The sequence below is a fragment of the Vicugna pacos genome, chromosome 32, assembly GCF_048564905.1.
Source record: "Vicugna pacos chromosome 32, VicPac4, whole genome shotgun sequence".
NCBI classification, from domain to species: domain Eukaryota; kingdom Metazoa; phylum Chordata; class Mammalia; order Artiodactyla; family Camelidae; genus Vicugna; species Vicugna pacos.
Window position 1 is genome coordinate 7073013 of NC_133018.1, and position 14650 is coordinate 7087662.

Consider the following 14650-nt stretch of genomic DNA (forward strand, 5'->3'; position numbering starts at 1 on the left):
TTTGTTACCCGTGTGACATCTTTTAAACTTAAAATGCTGTTTCTAAGTTTGCTGAGTTACGTGCATTTTGAGGTGCATAATATTATATGAGCTTGCACACGTGTATCACTTTTATTAGCTTCTCAGCTGACTCTGTTCTTTTCCAAAAGTCTGAAATTGTGTGGGCACAGCATGCTCAGAGGCAGGCTCCCATTCATCCCGAATTAGATTAGAAGAGGAAGTCCTTCCTCTGTGAGTGTAGTGTAGTGTGGGAGCTTTCATGCTGTCTCTGCACAAGCTAACTCCTGTGTACAGAGAGCAGGATAATGAGGGCAAAGTGATGCTGAGAACTGCTTAGTGGCCAACACAATAAATGGCTGCCCTCAGCTTTGGCTCCCACACAGCCCTGGAGGTTGCTGGTGTCCTGAAATCCAGAACCGTGCTGTGGGTAAGTGACCCAAGCCACAGGTGCCTCTCTGAAGGCCATTAGAATGAGGACAGTCTCATTTAAAGCTTTTGACTCGTAATAGCACTTGTTCTGCAACCCTGCTGAGACGCATCAAAGTCTCAGCCTTGAAGGAAGAGCAGATTGGACGTGAAATGCGTCAGTGGTGTCAGTAACAGAAGGCAGGGTCAGGCAGTGAGAGCATTCTGCTTCCAGGAGGACATAAGATGTGTCTCCCATCAACACTGATTGGATGCTGTGCATGTGAGATAGGAAAAATTATTAGCTTGGCTTCTGTACTGGACTCTGGAACTGTCAGGAAACGCTTTTGCCAGCCAAAGGATTGGGTTAGATAAATGTATAGGCCAGGAGTTTTCATTTGCAAAGCTAGGGATTTCACAGCTGGGAGGGCAGCCAGTTAGGTTCCATTCGTTTCAGTGTTTGCCTGCCCTGCAAACCTGTCTCCTGCTGCTAGCCATCGCCTGAGCTCTTGCTGGGGCATCTTGCGGTGCCCTGGGAAGGCCGCTGCCAACACAGGATTTGAAAAGAATGCTTACTCTGCCATGACCGATTTGACGTGTGTCCTGCATTTTAACTAGCTATGTTGCTAACATTCTTTATATACACCTGAGGCAGAACTACCCTCCAGAACTCCTTGGCAGGGTGGAATCATCTGTTTTCTGTATGGCCTTCAAATTTCTCTCTCTGATTTCAGGCTTAAGGTTAGCAGAGCAACTGGGCCGAAGAGAAGATGAAGCCAAAATTCGCCACGGTCTTGGCCTCTCCCTTTGGGCTAGTGGGAACCTGGAGGAGGCCCAACACCAGGTAAGCAGGAGAACCGCTGTCCCAAGTGGGTTTTGTTTCTAGAAGCATGGAGACCTCGGGATTGCTATCCTGTATAGTGATGACAGTTGCCAGAAAGTGTTGACCTCTGCTCTTGGGTTGACACAAGGTTTCCAGCCTGTATCAGCCCAGAGGTGTTGAACCATAGTAAAGACTCCTGCTCACTTGTGTGATAGATTCCTCAATAATTTCTTTGGAATTCTTGTACTATGTGCTGCTGTTCCTCAGTAAACCTTAATATGAAATTATACACTATGACAGAAGTAAGTAATCCAAGAATTTGTAATGATTGCATTTAATGCCTTTGTAAGTTTCTAGTTATATGAATAGATATTTCTCTCCTCTCTCCCTCTCCCTCCCTTTCTCTGTCTGTCTATCTCTCTTTTTCTCTCATACACACACACACACACACACACACACACACACAGTTCATGTTTCTGCACATACACAAATAGTTGAAGAGAAGCCAGCTGTCACACTGGCTCTGGAAATTAGAAAGGTCCCTGGAGTTGTGGGTTCCTCTGTCAGGTTGGAGGCATCATCTAAAATCACATGCTCAACAGGTTAGGCCGGGTGAGATGCTGACTGTGGAGGGCGTTGTGCTCGGCAAGGGGGCTGAGGATAAGTGAGTCAAGGCTCCCATCAGAGGTGCTCGGGAACTGAGGACAGGATGTGTCCAAATTCGTGCCACAGCATCCTGGAATGTTCGGATGTTCCACTGTATTTTTTAAAACTATTAAAGGCAGTTTAAAGAATTCTAATTTTCTGGTTTCAAAAATTAAAATTTGTACTGATATAGTGATTTATAATTTTCAAAGTACTGTCACTGACTGAATTTATTCACTAAATAACCCTGTGAGGTAGGGTGATCACCATCTCCTTTATAGAGAAGAAACTGAGGCTCCGAATCTTGCCAAAAGTCACACAGCAAATTAGTGGCGAGATTGAGAATACATTTCTCTCTCCTACTCTAAGTGTCTTAGTCTTAGAATTCTGTTCTTTAAGTTTGCCTGAACTTAAAATTTGATGGTCCAGCATATAAATATCAGAGACGAGTCTTGTGGTCCCACTGACAGAAAAGCCTAGCGTCTCCTTAGGAGCATCACTTGGCCGGTCCCGTGGGTGTCCATGTGAGTGGACGTGGTTCCAGTAGAGTTTGGCCAGCAGAGACCTGACCCTGGAGCTGCTGTGGAGAGCAGGCTCTGATTCAGCTGAGCCACCAGTGGAAAGCTCCCTTCTCCCAAGAGCGGGGCTGCTGTCACCTGTTCCCCAGCCTGGTGCACCTCCAGCCTGCCTCCAGTACACTGCTCTCATTCCAGCCCTCCCGCTTGGGGGGGCATTGGGGTGATGAATTACAGTTGCTAGATGACAAGAGGAGAGGCTTTTTATTTGTTTTCATCAAAGTCAGTACTTGGCTGCGTTAATAGTTGATTTTTTCCCACAACTTTAAGACTGTGAGTCTGTAACCCCTGGCTTCTAGATCCCCTTATCCATCAAAAGTTGATCACATAAATGGTAATTTACTAAGTGTGATCAAATTGATGCCTTTGCAGGTCCACAAGGACCTACTAGGAAATAAAGATTCATCCTTTCTAAACCTTTTAAAACAATTTTTAGGTGGTTACCAAGGTGTGAACAAAAATTGTCTCTAGTCAGTGAACAGCTAGACTGGGGTTTCTGGAAAGTGGGTAATGCTCTTTTTCCCTACTCACAGCTCTACAGGGCATCAGCCTTGTTTGAAACGATCCGACATGAAGCGCAGCTGAGCACGGACTACAGACTCTCCCTCTTTGACCTGCAGACGTCCTCCTACCAGGCCCTGCAGCGAGTGCTCGTCAGCCTCGGTGAGAGCGGCAGGGCCCACTCAGAGCGCGTGCCCCGTCTGTCTACCTTGTTTAGTGACTGCTGCGATGAGACAGGACCTGCTGTTAAGCCACAACCACAGTCCAGCCACTGAACATTCGTTCATTTATCCAACAGATACTTGTATGTGCCCAGTGCCAGTCAAGGAGGCTTGGTTCCTGACTTCTGGAAGCTCATAGCTTGTCAGAAGACAGAAGCCAGGGGTCCAGTACGGTGTGGTTGGAGCTAGGGTAGAAGAAACTCAGGTGCTGTGGAATCAAAGTGGCTCGGCAGGCAAACCCAAGAGGTGGAGAAAGTGTCCTGTAGACAGGGATGCTTGAAGCAGGTGACCCCTGCCAGGTTCCCTCCTATTAGTTCCTGGGGGCAGGTACCTGAGAAGACACCCTATTTAACTTGTCATACAACGTTTAATGTTGCTGTATAGTAAATATTTGTACTGTCTGCCCTCTAGGCTGTGGCTTAGTCAGTGATAACTCTCCCAGGCCTGTGTGCTGCATTGTACAGGGGCAGCATCCACCTTTCCTTACTTGGGCCTTACCTGTTGCAGGCATGCTATTCCAGCTCCCTGTCCTCTGCCTCTCCCCAGGCCTGTCCGTCTCTGCAGGCCATTTTCCAACCCAGAACTTGGGCTAAGGAGGTGTTCATAGGAGCTAACAATGTCTTTGAAGTTGGATATTGAGGTCTTGTCAATTACCTGTCCTTTGCTTTATGCAAATGAATACTCAAACTTCCCCTTGAAAAAAATGTACTTGTTAAACATGCTTATTGCCTGGGAGTACAGTTTATTATCTATTATATTCACAGTGTTAAGTCTGTCTAGCACTTTGGGGCCAATTTTCCAGTGTGTGCAGAATTTGTCCCTGCTGTTCCAGTTAATAACTTCATAGAGTAAAAGAAGACATTTGCATACACACACATAAATCCCCGCTTTCTTGTGATACTCAAATTGCAGGAAGCAGGGCATCCTTGGAGTGCTGTCGGAGCTGCGGCATCTGGTCTCCTGCCTCTGCCCACTCTCTCTTTGGACCTTAGTTTTAGCAACTCTTCCATTTTTATATTTATAATGCAGGCAGATTCTCTGCATTGTGTTCCTTCAGCACTTGTAACAGTCTTCACTTGAAAGGATGTTGCTTTATCTGTTTTGTACTCACATTTGTGCATTAGCTTTTAAACTAGATTACAGACTAGTTTCTTAGATGAAGTGGGATTAGAGGTTGGATCGAGGGACTGAGGAAAAGCTTGAAAGAGAGAAACAATTTCAAAGAACTAGAGACCTCAGAGGTATAAATGCTTTGCCCTTGGGAACTAGAAGAGAGGGGAAGGGAGTGTGTGGGAGCCCAGAATGGAATAAGGTATCAGCTGTAGCAATTATATTATCACTTGTTATATGTACGGTCGGTGTTTTGAATAATGCTTAACAGGCATCTCCACAAATAGAGCCTTGTTTCATCTTTACAGTAGCCCTTGAGATAAGGCAGAACAATTAGCAGGATCCCTCCTTTTGAATGGATGGGGGAAGGGCACACCTAGCAGATGGGCCAGATGTGTAAAGGCACAGAGGTACAATTTGGGGGAAATGTGGAAGTGGGGCTGGACAGTGATGCAGAGAGGGGCTGCATCGAGGAGAACATGAACGCTGGTCAGGAGCCGTGAACTAGGGGACTCCTCTGCCAGCACTGAGTCAGAATGGAGCAGAGCAGGGAAGGGAGAGGGTGACCAGAGTACAAAGCTACCAGGCCCAAATTGCCAAGTGAGTAGGGTCAGGAGCCAGGAGGCCGAGGGAACTCAGACACAGAGGGAGAGCAGGCAGGGCTGAGGACAGATGCTCTCCCTCTCTGTTCAGATGCTCTGAACAGAGTCAGCTCTCCTGTGGTGTGGCTGCCAGACCAGGGAAGCCTGGCAGCTTAGGATGGTGTGGAACTGGAAGCATGGGTTTGATAAGAGTGGTCACTGTGCCCATCAGCTGAGGCAGGGGTTGAATTTGAAGCAGTGGGACTGAGAGTCTGCCACACACTGAAGTGCAAAGGCAGTGGGGTTTCCGCCCGGGGTCTCTGTCCCTGATGGCCCCTCCCTGAGAAAGCACGCTCCCCACAGACTCCTGAGTCTGTCCCTTTGTCTCCTAGGCCATCATGATGAAGCCCTGGCTGTGGCAGAAAGAGGACGGACAAGGGCATTTGCCGATCTTCTGGTAGAGCGACAGACAGGACAGCAGGACTCTGACCCCTACTCCCCGGTCACCGTCGATCAGATCTTAGAGATGGTGAATGGCCAGAGGGGACTAGTGCTTTACTATTCCCTGGCTGCGGGCTACCTATACAGCTGGCTGCTTGCTCCTGGGGCAGGTAAGATCTCTCTCTGTGGGAACAGGTTAATTAAGACACTAGACTGTGAAAATCTAATGAATAGAGGTGGAAGAGGTGCATTACCATAGATCAGACAAGGCGCTAATGTCGGCTTTCAGCAAAAACCTCAGCCTCGGTGGATACTCCACGGCGGGGCATTCGATTAATAAGACAATGCAGCTTTCTCATTCCCCCAAGAAATCACTGCTCTTTGCTGGCGAATGTGGAAGCATTTATCAAGGAAGACTAAGAGCAGGAGGATTAATTTCACCAGCAGCCCTATTTTTAGGCAGCTGTTGTTCATTAGCTAATAAAGTGATAACTGTAAGTCCTAACGAGTTCTTTCTAGATCTGATTTAATAATTGTGACCCTTTGTCATGGTACAGTTAAAGGGACTAAAATGATAATGGCAGCTCTATCACTGTATATAAATGAAGTCTTAAATGCTTGAAATTTCTGAGTGTAGCAGAACCCATTTTTAACCAGTTCATTTGTAGATCTGTTTCAGAAGTAAAATCCCCTTTGATCAAATCAGGATTAAATGTTCAGGCTGTAACAGTTTCACTAAATACAGAACCACTAATTAGCTGTTAGGGCCATATTTTTTGCATAATAAAATGCTGATGGCTTTACCATGTTGGAGACACACCAGATCCAATTAGAGTTTATTGACTGGGGAAGTGGGTCTTATAATTGGGAATCTTGAAGAACGGGTCGCTTGAATATCTGTAAACCAGTTTCAAAAAGCTCAACTGCCAAGGAAAATTGACAAGATTTTCTTGATTATGTTCTGTCCCTTTGATTAAAAAAAATTGATGACTAGATGACAGCTCTCAGATGCTTCTTGTGTTCTGATGACATTCAGAGAATGCCTATACATTCTTTGCCTCAGCATCGTTTTTTATGATTTCCCCCTCAACTCTGTGTTTTTATGGGCTTTCCATACAGAACGTTCTTATCTCTGACCCTTTTATGCTAAAGGTTTTAAGTTGTGATGTTCCTGGTGACTGGGTGAGTGTCGGCCACAGTGGAATGAATCCCTGTGTATCCCAGCCCCCGGGGGGGGCACTAACACCCAGGAGGACACGGTTGTGTCTCTGATGACAGAGGTATCAAGCGCTTTCTCTCTGTGGTTGTTATGTTTTGGGGCCATGATTTGACAGGTGGTATGTCCAAATCCCTGTAATAATGAGCCATGTATAATGAGGCTCCTATTATTTCTCTTTCGGTTCCTCTTTGCTCTTAATGAGACTCTGAAGCTTTCACTGGGGCTCTAATCCAATCAGAGAGGACCAGCATTTTCTAGGGCTGACACACCTCATTACCATTTGAGAATATGTCCTATGTTTATTGCCAGGAAACCACTGCGGATTGCCTCAGTTTTATACAGCCATCATTTTTTGCTCCTTTAATCTATTAACGACCATTGACCAGTTGGTCTTATTTAAAAATGGTTTAAAATGTTCTTATCTGGCCGTTATGCTACATATTTATTTTGATTTGCTTTTGTGAAGTGAAAAGTCTCTGAGTAACACAGTTTCCGTCTGGCCAGTTACATTTTTTGTTCAGAATTTCAGTATCTGGAGAGAACACACCTTGGCATGCTCTTGTACTATTCCTGAAAGGAGGCTTTCCCTGGTTGGTTCTCCTGAGAAGCATCTGTTTTGAAATACGTGAACTAATGTGAACTACAAGCTTCTGAATATATTGTCAAAAACAAAAGCCCCATCTTGAATTCTCTGTTTTCAAGCACCAAAGCTGAAGGTGAAAGCTGTGAAAAGGGTACTGACTAAACTCCTAAAAACCCTCTTGAGACTTTGGGCTTGAGGATTTCTTCCCATGGTTTGAAGGACACCATGCTTGTCAAAGAGGTCACAGAGCATCGACGCTGCTGTCCCCTGCCCTCCACCTTTCCCTCCCCCAGCCCCAATCATGTATAATGTTGGCTGTGTCTGTCTTGTTCCAGGAATTCTGAAGTTTCACGAACACTACCTGGGAGATAACACAGTGGAAAACTCCAGTGACTTCCAGGCTGGCAGCGGTGCAGCCCTTCCAACAGCCACCAGCTCGGCCCTGGAGCAGCACATCGCCAGCGTGCGGGAGGCCCTGGGCGTGGAGTCTTACTGCTCGAGGCAAGTGCTGCTGTGTTCCCTGTCCCATCTTCATATACAAACTCAGGCTCTGCTCTTTTCTCTTCTTTTATAAACTTCCTGTTTGAGCTAATGGAAGACATTTTCTGAAATGCATACTTTTGTGCTTAGTCTGTTCACAGTTGCTGCAGCAGAAACAAATACGTGTCTCTGGAGGGCAAACGCCTTGGTCAGGTCGTCTTTACTCTTTTCGGTAATTTCCTTCCAGGCAGGGAAGGGCCTCATCAGCGATGCCCATTTTCTGAAATGGGTTTGTAGAACATTTAAACATGAGCATGACTTTGAATTTAATGTATCAGCCAATTAAAATTCAGATGCTTTTTTGGTTATAAACAGATTCGTAATGAGCTTATTTGTGCTCTAGCTGAGCACCTGTTTGAGAATTTAGCACCAGTGACAGGACCTGTGCACAGACCTGTGCGTTTTGAGGGCTGAGAGGAAAGAAGTTGAACTCTGGACGTCAAGGGTAGGGAAGAAAGGCGCTTTTTGCAAAGATTATGAAAGTTATATGCTTGTGGAAATGTTTTATCACGGCTGGCTATTTTATATATGGAAAATAATTTCCACAAGCACCTGCTTCTGGGAAAATGGAAGAAGAGGGTCCCCTAGAGCCAGATCAGAGCCAGATTTCCCAGGGGTCTCAGTCCCCAACCTGTGATTAACAAGTGCCGAGAAGATCTGTGTCGGAGAATATGCTACGTTAGCTGGTATCAGTTCCCAAGGACATCTGCTTTTCTCTTGAATGATTTCATTTGTAATCATGAAAATCCTAAGATAGCACTGTGATTTCTTTAGAGATGCTTAACTCAGACTTTCAAGTGTGTGGTAGTCATTGCCAGCAGCTGGATTGATCTTGGGGTTGTTTATGAAGTCGGAAATGAGTTCTTAGATGAAAAGGAATCATTGAATAATGTAGTGTCAAGGCTGGAAGGGGCTGTGGTGGTCACTGAGGCCAACTCCTTACTCAGCAGAAGCCAGCGTGGAGTAGGCCTTGCTGACAGCCAAGTCAGTGTCAGAGTGAGGATCAGAACGATCTCAGTCTCACACAGACTCCCGGGCCAGTGCTTGTTCTGCTTTTAATTATCAAAATTAATATCATATTTTGAGACAATAGATGAAGCATGTAAGAATGTCATCTGTAGCTTCTGTTTGTATGAAGTTTGAACAGGCATCAGCCACATGCACACACTGTTGTCCTATTTCTCTCATGACTGCTTGTGCATCCTGGAGCATCCTGTCCTTATCAGTGAGTGGTGATTATAGGGGTTCGACAGAGTGGGAGCCCCAAGACTTGAAAGGAAGGCTACTCCCTGAGATTTAATTATAAATGACCATGAAATAGATTGAGGCCAGGAGTATGCGGAGCTGCTTCAGCAGACAGAAAGGCACTTAGGTTAAACCATACCTGACCACAAGTATTGCATATCCAAGGCAAGTGGTAGAGGGGAGTGGTTGGCCAGCACTGAAAACACAAAAAGGGGAGAATAAGCAGGGCGGACTCTTGCAGAACCCAGTTCTGACACTGTGCAGAGGGAGAGGGACTTGCTCCCATTGGCAGGCTCTTCCCGTGGTAGACTCACAGCCATTAGGCTCTTGTCCTTCCTGCCTTCCCTTCCATCCATGAAGGCTCGAGTGCCGACTGTGTGCTGTGTACACTACAGATTGGGACATTAGTGGTGAATGGGGCAGGTATAGCTCCTGCTCTCAGGGAACTGAAAGAAAGTAAACAACAGGGCATATACAATCTGTCAGTTAAAGTCGTGATTTAAGTGCTTAAATGAAAATGCAGGGTGTAATGAGAATGTATGCAGGAGTACGGAAACCTATGCCTGGAGCTGGGGGCTTTCTTGAGGAGGGGATGTTGATGCTGAGCCCAGAAAGGTGACAGGAAATAAACCAGAGGCGGGCGGCCCCGGGCAGGATGTGTAGGGCCTTCAGTAACCCTTGGTGGGGAGGCCTCTCAGCTGGTCCCCCTGCCTTCCCTTGTTCAGTCCCTGCTTCTTGTCAGACTTTCTGAATATCATTTGGCTTCTCATGACATCTGCTTGCAGATAGAAAATGTACATAATAAACTGGCATCCTGGTTTGTACAGCTCTGTGACCTTGGTTAATGAAAGTGAGCTCCCAAGAGGCGAAGCCTCTCTGAACACATTAACAACATCAGATTTTCAAGCTTGTGAGGCCATAGTCAGTCCAGAGCTTGAACTGAGATGAGATCATGAAGGGACCGGGTGTGCAACACCTGCTGCCTGAAACCTCTGCACGTGTGGAGGAGCTCTCCGTGCGCGTCTCCGTTTGTGCGACGCGGTGGCCACATCCCGGTCGTCTCGGTTCAAACAAGCTGTGGATAGGACTTGGCGTGGGTGAAAACGCAGATTTCTCTTGATCCCAATTCTCATGTATCTAGGTTAAAATTCATCCTAAGAAGGAAGGGGGTTTACCCTTTGACTCTTCCCACCACCCCTCCATGGACACCATGGTTTTAACTCCGAACTCTTGTGCCTAAGCAGTTCTTTTATCTGATACTGGAGGTTGACTAAGTCTGCTTCCAGGTGCCTTTTGAATTAAAAAAAAAATGACTGGAGTTATAGTTCAGCTCTTCATCAGTAGCAGGGAGAGAGGAAGCATGGTAACTGGCTTCCCCACTTCACTCTTTTCCCCTCTGCCCTGTACAGGAAGCTGACAAGTTAGGGTGAGGCCTCAGGGGTCTCTAGGGTGTTGGTGGCTTGCATCAGTTTGGAGGAACACCCTCCGTGGCTTCTATCCCCAGTTTCAACTGCCAGAAATGAGGTCTTTCCTATTGCTTTGGACTAGTCTTATTAGATATTTGCTAATATTCTGTGAGCTTAAACTCAGGTTCTTGGTTATGATATTTAAATTGAATACTTCAGTGTCACAGTTTGAATTTACTAAAATGGAGTTTTTGTGAGACATTGGTTTCTGCCTCACAGTTTCATGAAAATATTTCAATAACAGATAAATTATTTTTATCTATAAAATTAATAAATATTTTTAAAGCATGGATATAGTGAACAGTCTCATACCCTAGGGATGTAAATTGGTTTAGTCTTTCTAAAAATAATACACCAATTTTAAGAAAAATCTTAAAACCCTTTGATCCTAAAATTCTCATTTTAGAAATGGAATAAAGATGAATACATAGGAATATTTATAATAGTTCTAAATATTATAGAAAAATAGAAAACAACCTAACTATCCATAATAATTGAATGTCAGATTATTTTATATCCAATATAATATTATGTTGCAATTAGAATTATATTTACGGAGAATTTTTATTTTTTGGAAGGGGTAGATAATTATGTTTATTTAATTATTTTTAATGGAGGTCCTGGGGATTGAACCCAGGACCTTGTGCATGCTAAGCATGCACTCTACCACTGAGCTATATACCCTCCCTCCAGCAGAGAATTTTTAATCACATAGTCAGATGTTTGTTTCAAAATATTAAGTGAAAAAGTAGGATTAGAATTACTGCATATAGTATAATTTACTATATTTAAAACTTTGTAATACATACAAAATACTGATGAAAAGTAAGAAAAAAAAATTCCTTGGAAGAAAATAGGCCATAGTGTTAATGGTAGTTATAGGTGGATGATGGAATTACAGATGCTTAGTATTTTATTCTTTATGCTTTTCCTTATTTTCAGTTTTTTTTTACAATGAACATATATTATTTTTAAAACCATAAATAAATAGCCATGAATAAACACTCTGTAATTCAAAGGGAGAGGAAAAAGACCTTTCTGTAATTTCAATTTACAGAAAATAAAATCCAAGTTTTGGAGCCTGGCACCATGATCTAGCTCTAGGAAGTTGGTGGACATAAATCTGCTGGTCCTAGTGGTGGGGTGAGGCATGGCTCAGGGTAGAGTGCACGCTTAGCAGGCACGAGGTCCTGGGTTCAGTCCCCAGTACCTCCATTGAAAAAGTAACTAAATAAATAAACCTAATTACCTCCCCCCTGCAAAATAAAAAAGTTAAAAAAGATCTGGTCTTTAGACTCCAGCTCTCATTCCTCATCCTGGCCCATGAGTCCTTGCGACCTGGCCTCTGTCTGCGCCCTGGGTGGCACCTCTCGTCCTTCTTCAGCATGGCGTCTCCCTGTAGCCGCCCCAGCCTCCTTTCACTGCCTGGGGTTTACCACCACCTTCCCCACCTTCAAGTTTGCACACGCCCTTCCTTCTCTCTGTAAAGTTCTGCCTGCTACTCTTGGAATGGCTGTTTCCTTCTCATTCTTCAAGTTCTTGCTTAAATGGTAATGCCTTAGAAAGGCCTTTCAGAAGCTTTGTCAGGTTCATTTACCACTTCATACCCAGGCCCTCAGGCAGTCCTGCAACATAGTAGATGTTTATTAAATGTGTGAGTGAACAACCAGTTGATTCTCTGAATGAAAGAAGTCCTTTTCCTGTCTCCCAGACTGTCCTTCTGCTTTTCCTGTGATAGTCTGCTCACGCCGAAGAGCCCTGTTCAAATCTCACATTGTTCCCATCAGGACCACTCCATCCCTGTAAGTCCAAATCAGGTTTTTGCTCCTCTCTGTGGTCCCTTATAATAGCACTATTTCATTCTTCCTTGTTCGTAACCACCTGGTTTGTGTGTCTTCCCAAGCAGATGGTGATGCCACACAGATCAGGTGCAGTGAGTGTCCTTCCTTCTGATTCTCACTGTTTCACACAGTGCCTGGCCCATAGTGAGACGTCAGTAAAGTTGAAACCTAGTCACCAGAAGATGTGCTGTGAGCAGATTCTCTGTTCATGCCGGGCTGGCTTACTGATTCTCTTTTTCTAGTGGATGTAAAATGCACTGTGTGCCCCTAGAAATTGAGTCTCTGTGCCTTGGGGAACACCTTCATTCAATTACCCACAGCCTGGCCATGATATCCTTGTTATTCCGCAGACCATTTTTGCTCTCCTTAATGGCATCTTGCTGCTGAAAGGAAGTACAATGCTACAAAGGAGTTTCTGAAAATGGATTTTTAAATAAAAAGAACTGCTTTTATTAAGTGTTTAATAAGAACTTCCAGTCCCTTCCTCCCAGATCAAAAGAGGCATAGATTGAAACCACTGTGTAGAACATGAACTCCCATCAGGGAGATGTTATGAATTTCAAAACATATCTTCAGTTTTGAATTCTGATATTTAGCCAGAGTCTTGCTGCTTCCTGGGCACCTGGGACAGTGCAGTGGCACTTTGGGAATGCTTAGCTAACTGGTTAGAAAACTAGCAGGGCTGTGCTCAATAGTAGGTCACATCTGAAAGGTGTGCTTCCGCAGGGGTTTCAAATAGATTGCAATTGTAGGCTGCCCTTGTAATAGGGTAACTATTCCTTCGTTGTAAATGAGTATTAAACCTTGATAAACTACAGCTGTTATTTTTTTCTTTTGATGCTTTTCTGTATTTCTAAATTTTCTACAGTGAAAGTTACTTTTATAGTCAAATGTATTTCCTTATTTCAAAGCACGCAAGAGGAGGACCATCTGTCCTTTGCTAACAAGACTTGCAGTCTCTACAGCACAGTCTCTCTGCTCTGCCTCCTGAGGCTTACCTCTTTCTGGTGGGATCTGAAGCGGGGCCCCCTTTCTGGCGGGGTGGGTTTACCTGGCTGAATCTCCTACGTCCTGTCTTCCTGTGACATGGCTCGTTTCCAAAAGGCAGGCCTTGTCTCTGAGGTGATTTGCTCAGGCTCAGCTCTACCTGTTTGAGGGGATTAAAAAAAAAAAAAAGATGCTGCCAGGTGAGGGATTAGAGTACTTGAAGAGAAGCAGCTGCAGAAATGAGTGGAACGCATTGTGGACCCTGGTCCCGTGCCCCTGATTCCTGAATCTGGATTCCTTCCAAAAGTCTGAGTACAAAGTGAGAACAGAGGCTCTGGTAAGCTTCTTAGTGTAAGTCAGCAGCTTAGCAAGAAGGATAAGTGTAGTTGGTCTTTTTGTATGACCTCCGAAATAACCTAAATTGAATCCCCCTTTGTATTTCTTGTGTACTTTTTAAAAGCAGAATTCTTGAAATCACTAGATATGAGTTTTCCCATTATACATGGAGGGGGCATAATCTGGTGAAGGGTAGAGTCAGCCTAAGACAAAAAGCAGTCACTAGTGATACTGGGAAAACTGTCGTGTGCCTATCATTCAGCAAGTTGGGGGGCCCCCGGGCCCGGGGCTGACACCCCGGCACCTGGGCCGCAGGGCAGGGGCCGTGTTGGTGGACATCATGAAGACCTGGCAGGGGCTCTATTGGACACCAGGCGTTTTTCTTTCACCTCCTGTCACAGATCCTCTGCTCATGGTCCCAAAGCTTGGAATGGCATTTCTGTTAGAGCAAGGGCTGGAGGAGAAGGGTCAGGATGAGTCCATTGACCAGTCTAGTCAGTGCTACCCTCTCAGTTCCACGTCAGCCATTGGCTGGCTGTTGCCATAACCAATTTTGTAAAAATTCTTTGAACTAATCAAATCTCAATATGTCTGGCTTTGTATATCTTGCCCTTTGCCCCCGTGAAATTCCCTGGCTTTTTATTTCTGATTGATTCTGTGCAGCTTTATCTAAGAATCAATATTTAAGACATTTAATATATAGATCTTGACTTATCTTGCTTTGGGAAAATAACTCCAGTAGAGCCACCAGGCTGCTCACTGAACTGGCTAAAATAAGTATTGTTTTCATCCCATTTGTACTTTTATGATTTGAGCACAGTGGTAAGGAGGCCCTGTAGGGGTACCATCCTTGCCTGCCCCACCGCACCCGCACAGAGAGATGGGTTAGGTAGGGGTGATCATTGCTCGGGCTTCATGGCCTGTTCCCTTCAGCGTCTGATGGTGGACCATTTTCTGCTTGTATCTCTCCCTGCTTAACGCAGCACACACCAGGTGTGGGTGGGGCTCCAGTTTTGCTCATGGCTTCTCATCTTCCTCTTGCTCCCAAACCATGGGCATTACCCCTGCTCACACTTGATTATTAGACTTTCCCTTGGAAATGGAATCTTCCTCATGGGTGCGGGTCTACGG

The 14650-nt window shown here is 45.0% G+C and overlaps 1 protein-coding gene across 1 annotated transcript in view; it reads left to right on the forward strand.

Annotated features, from left to right (window-relative positions):
• TTC28 (tetratricopeptide repeat domain 28) overlaps window positions 1-14650 on the forward strand; it is a 480591-nt gene that overhangs the window by 400793 nt on the left and 65148 nt on the right. The window contains exons 9-12 of the mRNA XM_072953148.1: window positions 1140-1249; window positions 2982-3111; window positions 5254-5472; window positions 7440-7605. Coding sequence (XP_072809249.1) covers window positions 1140-1249; window positions 2982-3111; window positions 5254-5472; window positions 7440-7605 — 625 coding nt within the window. The remainder of the gene's footprint in view (window positions 1-1139; window positions 1250-2981; window positions 3112-5253; window positions 5473-7439; window positions 7606-14650) is intronic.